This window comes from Anneissia japonica, unplaced genomic scaffold, assembly GCF_011630105.1.
Source record: "Anneissia japonica isolate Jap-2015-1 unplaced genomic scaffold, ASM1163010v1 scaffold287897_len220637_cov155, whole genome shotgun sequence".
Classification (NCBI taxonomy): Eukaryota; Metazoa; Echinodermata; class Crinoidea; order Comatulida; family Comatulidae; genus Anneissia; species Anneissia japonica.
In genome coordinates, this window is record NW_022721454.1 from 103,391 (window position 1) to 111,558 (window position 8,168).

General features: G+C 34.8%; 1 protein-coding gene across 2 annotated transcripts; it reads left to right on the forward strand.

The window, feature by feature from the left end:
- The first annotated feature begins 896 nt into the window (after window positions 1-896).
- Window positions 897-7,939, forward strand: LOC117111554 (laccase-15-like). 2 transcript variants are annotated; one of them, XM_033254493.1, is made up of 7 exons: window positions 897-1,248; window positions 4,183-4,286; window positions 4,798-5,042; window positions 5,496-5,764; window positions 6,080-6,227; window positions 7,081-7,223; window positions 7,728-7,939. In XM_033254493.1, exons 1-7 carry the CDS (start codon window positions 1,018-1,020, stop codon window positions 7,818-7,820), a joined length of 1,233 nt encoding a protein of 410 aa, XP_033110384.1. In that variant the 5' UTR covers window positions 897-1,017; the 3' UTR covers window positions 7,821-7,939. The 2 variants fall into 2 exon arrangements, with proteins under 2 accessions (XP_033110384.1, XP_033110383.1); XM_033254492.1 differs by having other exon boundaries at window positions 898-1,090; window positions 4,025-4,286.
- Window positions 7,940-8,168: the final 229 nt, after the last annotated feature.

The following is an 8,168-nucleotide window of genomic DNA, read 5'->3' on the forward strand; positions in this document are numbered from 1 at the left end:
AATATATTATGGCCTACCGATTTATAAGAATTATGACAATACAAACAAATAAGATTTCAAACTATGTTAAAAAATATGGTGCATCACGCAATTGATTTATGAAATATGATAAAGTCTAGGCCTATTTGGGAAAAAACTCCAATGGAATTAATAAGTACGGTAATTTGAGTGTTTAGGAAATTTTGTGAGGTAAAGAGTGGACCTATCTTCAAAGTAGAGAGAATACGAATACGAAAAAATAAATGAACTCAATATCTTCCTTTTTTTATATCCAATTCTATATCATAGGTTTTCAGGTATCATAATTTTTTACAAATATTTTTATGTTCAAATACACTGTCTCATATTCTATTTGATCTTTATTTTTCACGGGCAGAACTATCATTAGACCTCTCTAAGCGCCATAACCGGTAGTAAATAGCAACTGAAATTTACCGTTGGTAAAACTGAAACATTTTACATTCTCAATATTAAAATTTCAGGTTTATTTTCATTGCTTGCTTGTGGTGTAACATCCGACGAATGCTACCGCAAATGTGAGTACCCACCAAAGCCCCGCTTGTGTGGTGAAATATGAATACATACTGTATTTTGATATGTTAACGTTTACGTTTTTTCATCTTACAAATGACGTACAAATTTATCACTGAAATTTATAATTGCAAACCTACATTTGGTCTGTCATAGGTATGCCAAGGTGACACCATCCGTGTAACAGTTAATAATACTATGGAAGATGAACTCAGCACATCGATCCATTGGCACGGCCAGTACCAATACGGAACCAACTGGATGGATGGTGTTGGTATGGCCACTCAATGCCCCATAAAGAATGGTCCATTATTCGTTTACGAATTTGTGGCATATCCAGCAGGAACCCAACTCTGGTACGATATGTCAGGATTAAGCTAGAGCGACGGCTTGTTCGGCTCATTGATTGTTAGACAACCCATCGAAGAGGAAGCAGAGGTCATCAGCAAAGCGTATGACTACGATCTTGCTGAACACGTGATTGTGATGAGTGACTGGTCAACTATAGATGGACTGGAAACATTCACCACTGCCTATGCACCTGCCAAAGTAGTCAGAGATCATACTATTAATATCTTGATTAACGGAAAGGCACAAGGAGCGGAGTTCATAGACGCATTTGGAAGAAGTGCGTACACTCCACGGGAGACATTCGGAGTTGTAAAGGGAAATCGCTACCGTATGCGGATCATGAATGCAGCAGCGACGTCTTGTAACATCGCCGTTTACGTCGAATCCCATTCTGATTTATACATTATTTTTTGTTGCCAGTGCTAAGCAGCAAAAACTTGATTTGAGTATACTATGTAGGCCTATACAACGTGTTACCCCCAAATGATCTCGTCGTATTATCTTCTTAACAAATTTTGAAGCAAATCTACTGCGATCCTACGTGTTGTATTTTATATATACTATTTTGCTTAAGCTATATATGCCTATATTAAATTGAAACATAACAGAAGAGGAATCTGACGAAGAATGAAAATAGAAGGCTCAGATTGAACGAAATAATTTTAATGAAAATATTCATATATAACTCAGTGTCAGAGCGGTAATCAGACATAGTATATGGGGAGAAGATTCTTATGATATATACGGGCCGAGCCGCGGTAGGCCTACTTTTCATTTTGAAATCGCTACCTTATTTTGATGCAATACCTCATCGATATATAGGCCTACCATTAGTATAAATATAGATAATATTCTGTTAAAATGTAAGTTGGTATAATATTTCGCAATTTACAGCGCTTTATGAAAACTTTTATTTTTAACGTATAGGTCCATACAATATCTAACAGCATAGTTTTGCTATTCATACTAAGCTTTTTCTATCTTGACAAGGCCTTGTGAATTTACCCTCATCTTATTTGAACAAATAATCTATTATAATAATATACGGGTAGAGTGTTATTGTTTAGCTCTAAATCACTATCTCGATTTGCTTCAAGAACAACGTTCCACCATAGAACCTGTACCAGCAAAATTAACCAATATTAACTTACAGACGACGTAAAAGTTTACCCTCCACTGAAAAAATATTAGATGGAATTAGCAACTCACTTGGACAATATGGCAACGGACTTAAAGATCTCGTTTTTACAGGCTGTTTTATATATAGGTAAGGAATTGTTGCAATTCATATACAAGACCTACAGTTAGTTGTATTTTTTCTATCGTTTCTTAAGCCTAAACCTCTTCTTTAACAAAATATGTAGTTTTAATAAGCCATATATAAAAAATACTATTAAAGTAGCATTTTTTAAAATAGTGATACGTCTGACAAAAAATAATGGAGCTGTTGTTATGATACGAATTTGTTATATTTTACTCTTCAAGTTTTAATGTTCTTTACATATTATGCTAAAAAAATAGTAATAAAGAATTTCTCGGTAGGATTGCATCTATTTTGATATAGGCCTGTCAATTTGACGTCTCTTACTACCTTTACTTCTAAAGATTATAATTTCTTTTTTTACATCCAAAGAGAACTGAGTAATGAAGGAGGTATAAGGTTTAACACTGGTTTACTCTTACGTTGGATTTACTTAGTATAAATAGGCCTGTTTAATCCTCTATTTCCAAGTTCTCTGAATGTTGTTCAAAAGCATAAGTTATTTGCTTGGCCATGTCTCAATTATTTTTATGATATAAGAATAGTCTCCTTAAGCTACAAGAGGGGGTCACAAAAGCCATTACATTTCTACTGACATTGAGGTGTATATAGACAGCAAGCAAATAGTTTAATCTAGTTACACAAGTACTAATAAAATCGAAAGCATACTATAATGTATTTTGATCAAAATCGTGGTAGAATTTACTGTATTAACATTCATAGTTTAAAACATTATCAGAAACAGAGTTTTTGGGAAAAAACTCCAATGGAATTAATAAGTACGGTAATTTGAGTGTTTAGGAAATTTTGTGAGGTAAAGAGTGGACCTATCTTCAAAGTAGAGAGAATACGAAAACGAAAAATAAATGAACTCAATATCTTCCTTTTTTTATATCCACTTCTATATCATAGGTTTTCATGTATCATAAATTTTTACAAATATTTTTATGTTCAAATACACTGTCTCATATCCTATTTGATCTTTATTTTTCATGGGCAGAACTATCATTAGACCTCTCTAAGCGCCATAACAATATCAATAACATAATGAAATTACGTTCTTACAAGATAAAACGCAATGTTAATGTTTCTTTTTTACGGGGCGTTTAGTCATCTTTCTAAATAAAATACAGGTACCGGTAATAAATAGCAACTGAAATTTACCGTTGGTAAACAGAAACATTTTACATTCTCAATATTAAAATTTCAGGTTTATTTTCATTGCTTGCTTGTGGTGTAACATCCGACGAATGCTACCGCAAATGTGAGTACCCACCAAAGCCCCGCTTGTGTGAGTACGAGTTAACTTTTCTATGGTACTACTCGATGCCAGCATATTGCTGGAATTGCCCTATGACATATGAGGATTGCAGTATGGAAGGATGTACACCACTGGATGGTACATCTCGACCAATCATCACTACGAATGGTAATTATCCAGGATCTAACATACAGGTAACGTCAACTAAAGATAGCTTTGATGTTTTTTTTTTTTTCTATAGGCATAATCATAAAGTAAATTAACTTAACTTTTTCATGGCTTTTAGACAGTACGTTACCATGGTTGAAAAACCGATTAAAGATTCATGATTATCAATTATTCATTTTAAATTAAAAGTCAGTTAAACATAGCCCTGTAACTATTTTATCTTAAGAGATTCGAAATTTAAAATAGATTCGGAGCGTTAACATATTATTACTTTCATAAAATACTTTCATAATACATGATCTTTAGTTTGGAAATAAGTGTTGAATTATGTTCCAAAAATACGTCAACTTGACTTTTGCTTTATTGTCATCGCCTTCACCACTATATTTATTATGGACCAACGTGCTACAATATATATATATATATATATATATATATATATATATTCAGAGATCATACTATTAATATCTTGATTAACGGAAAGGCACAAGGAGCGGAGTTCATAGACGCATTTGGAAGAAGTGCGTACACTCCACGGGAGACATTCGGAGTTGTAAAGGGAAATCGCTACCGTATGCGGATCATGAATGCAGCAGCGACGTCTTGTAACATCGCCGTTTACGTCGAATCCCATTCGCTGAAAGTTATTGCTGCGGACGGCAGTCTGGTCGATCCAGTAGACGTAGATTACTTGATCATCTCGCCAGGCGAAAGGTTAGTAACTACTTTTTAAATGTAGTTCGCGTTATGATCATTTGATTTTCATATAAACTATTCATTCAACTTATCTTTTCGCCAAATTTAAGCGTGTTTCGTGTGTATGTGTGATTTTTTGTTTTTTTTTTTTTTTTTTTTTTTTTTTTTTTTGCTGGACGTATGAATGAATGCCATCGAACTTAGATGTAGGCTACCGTAGGTAGGCGGTAGGTTAAACTTGTAGCTCAGTTTACAGGCTAGGCCGTGTCAAAATAAAACAGGGTTATATGAATTTTTCACATGGTCTGCAAACAAAACGTCCAATACCGAAACATTTCAGAAAATATCTTGAAAGTAAATTTAATGACGTCATGATTGAGTTACAATAATTACCATTTGACTACATCAATCATTAATTGCGGTAATTGTGCTGCTGCTGTTGTGTTTTATATTGTCGACAGGCCTATTATTTGAGATGTGTATCATACACGTGAATATGTTCCTCGTAAACATTTTGTTCTATTGACAGCTATGACTTCGTGATCTATGCCAATCAAGAAGAGTCCTCGTACTGTATGCACTTTGTTGGGACATCATCAAGCGCGTGTCAGATTTCGTCATCCGCAATTCTACATTACAATGACTACGACAAAAACCTGGCGTGCAGCAATTCTCTTATATTCGACGATGTAGTGTCGTCACACCATAGCAACTATTATACTGCGCCCTCACAAGAAATGCAAACAGTTACTTTGGACATGTTACACTCTTTTGGTAGGTACAACCACTCTTTTTTTTTTCTTTTTTTTTTGGTTATGCTGTGTAGAGATGTATGTATGTATCATTCATTTTCTGGGGAAAAAAATATGAAAACGGCCTTAGTATATTGCAAACCTAGTGTTAAGGTGTTTAAATTACTTTCATAAATATATGGGTTACAATAACTCCGCAAATGACGCTAACACAGGGGCGGATCCATANNNNAAACAGGGTGGGCCGGGTGGGGGAGGGGAAGGGGCGGCTTGAGGCACAACATTTTCAGAATAGATAAGTGAGTAGCACATAACATTGATATTCATTTAAATTTTAAAATTTAGTGGCAAACCCCCCTAATCTGATGGCTCGGTACCGGTATATATTTAATTAATTTATATTCATTCAACTTCATTTAACACAGGCAAATATACAATAAAATAAGATCATGTTGCCATTCTATGCTTAATTTAGATTCAGTAGGCTCAAGCCTTGTAGGTGTCGATGACCTGCGATATATATCACTCAGTACCTTTTACGATGACCGGTTCAAGTCTTTGAACACGTATGGCGGGGTTCAGGTGATTGACAACGTGGCTTATAAAGTTTCACATGCACCATTGCTGAGTCACGAGACGGACGGTATTGAGATATGTGAGGCTAATGGCGACTACAAAATATACGAATCTTGTGAAGACAAGATATGTTCATGTACTAATGTCATGAAATTGGAACTAGGAAAGGTTAGTACATTAATTTATTAATATGAGTGAGTATAGCTTCAAGTATTATAAGGTCCTATCCAGAAAACTTTTGTTCGACTGGAAGGGGAAGTTGCAAAGCACCAATCGACGATTTTTGTATCTTTTGTTGTCTACTGGGGTGCGGGAGGGGGAGGGGGAGACTTATTTTCGCCATTCTCATGTAGGGTCTACCTATGTGAAATGTTAAGGTGTCTGGTAGAATCCACACAAAAGGATTCTATGCTGAAAAAGGGTTGATCTTGCAATCCTTAAAGGTCACAATATACCTATTTATAGTTTTGTTTTTTTTTGTAGGTGGTTGAATTTGTACTTATGAACGTGAAAGGGAGTGTCTATTCCCACCCAATGCATCTACATGGACATTCCTTCCTTGTCATGGGTCAAGGAACGTTCGACGACCAATCGGTCACAGAGGATGAAGTTAAGGCACTTGATACATCAGGTCAGCATATTTGAAACGTTTCATCTAGATCTTAAAGCCAGGCTCCGAAGGAAAATATTTATATGTTATACAACTGATATTTTAAGACACAAAAAGCATATTTGACAATATGATGATATAAAAGAAACTGAGGAAAAATACGGGCGTAACCACCCTTTTTCCATCCCCAGGTTTTTAAAGATTCAATATTCTCTACCTAACCGTTCCTGAGTGTTTCGTCCAACACCCTTTTTATGTCTTGAAAGAATCAGTACATATCAAGAAAATGTTTTCCCCTGAAGCCTGTACTTAGCTAGGTAGGCCTATTAAATTCGAGAAGCTAAAGCGTCACTTAAAAAGACAATTGGCATGAAAATACTGTAACTCTCCATTACGCTTGAACCTAGCTGTCTAGATTTTAGTAATCTTTAACAGTAACATTTGTTTTCACATAGACCTAAAATCATACAACTGGTTGCGATTTAAAGGCGGCTACCAGCATTAGTTACAAACAATCCCATAAACTATCTTCTTATGAATATGATTTTAAGTAGACTTATAAGAAAACATATTGTGATTGTTATTGCCATCTAACACCTAATTTTTATAAATTTGCGTATTAGGCATATTAATGAATAAATTATCATCATCATAATCATAATCACCATTATCATCATCATCATCGTCATCTTCATCATCAAGGGGGTTACCAACTGTATTAGACACCCTAGCTATAATGTAGAGATCACTCTGCTACATCACTACTCTGTTATTTTGAAGGAGTTATTTTAACTTTTTTTTAGGTACAGAATAACTCTTTTGGAGTTAAAATAACTCCTTCAAAATAACAGTGATATTCATTCATTTATTGTAGGTCTACTGCAGAGACTTCCTGTAGACCAAGTTGTCATAAAAAACACAGTTGATGTACCAGTAAACGGTTACGCAATCATCCGATGGAAGGCAGATAATCCAGGATTATGGTACTTTCACAGCGAAGTCGTCAACCACCATACAGTAAGTCCAACACCACAGGAACAAAACCAAATAACTACCAACAAAATAGGATTGTTCATGAAAAGGGAGGGCAGCATAGCACACGGGGAAAATTATTGTGTGGCATGAGCAGTGGAGATCGTTGCAGATTTTGGTCCCTAGTTCAATTCCACCTTTGCATTACAGATGTAGGGATGACATGGCATGCTAAACTAATTTGATAATAGACCTACCATTTTAGCTTTTATAAACTTTCATTATATTTGTCTATTTCACTTTTAGCATTGTGTTGCTTCAGGGGTTTTTTTTAATCATTCTTGAAATACAAAAAAAAAAAAAAAAAAAAAAAAAAAAAAAATGCATAAAAAAGAAACTTTATCATTCACTATTAACCAAATGAGTTTTGTGGTGTCATTTTTACATTGACTGCTATTGTTATTTTTTGTTCTTTTTATTTCGGCTGTCATATTCACGTTCTGTTGCATTCATTGATGAATTAAATGTATTATTCTATTTTATCCGTAGGCTGGAATGGGTGTGGTTATACAAGTAGGCGATGACGACGAAATTACGAAACCACCAAAAGACTTTCCGAAGTGTGGTCCTTGGTCACCTTAGTTTCTCATACTTCTACACGATTTTCACAGCGGCAGTGTGGATATGAAATATATAATGTAATTTGGAAAGTGACCATTGAATCTGTTTCATCAAATGTAATAATACGTACAAGAAAAACATCTTTCATGAGTGCAGAGATGTGTATAAGAGACAGCCATAGCAACTATTATACTGCGCCCTCACAAGAAATGCAAACAGTTACTTTGGACATGTTACACTCTTTTGGTAGGTACAACCACTCTTTTTTTTCTTTTTTTTGGTTATGCTGTGTAGAGATGTATGTATGTATCATTCATTTTCTGGGGAAAAAATATGAAAACGGCCTTAGTATATTGCAAACCTAGTGTT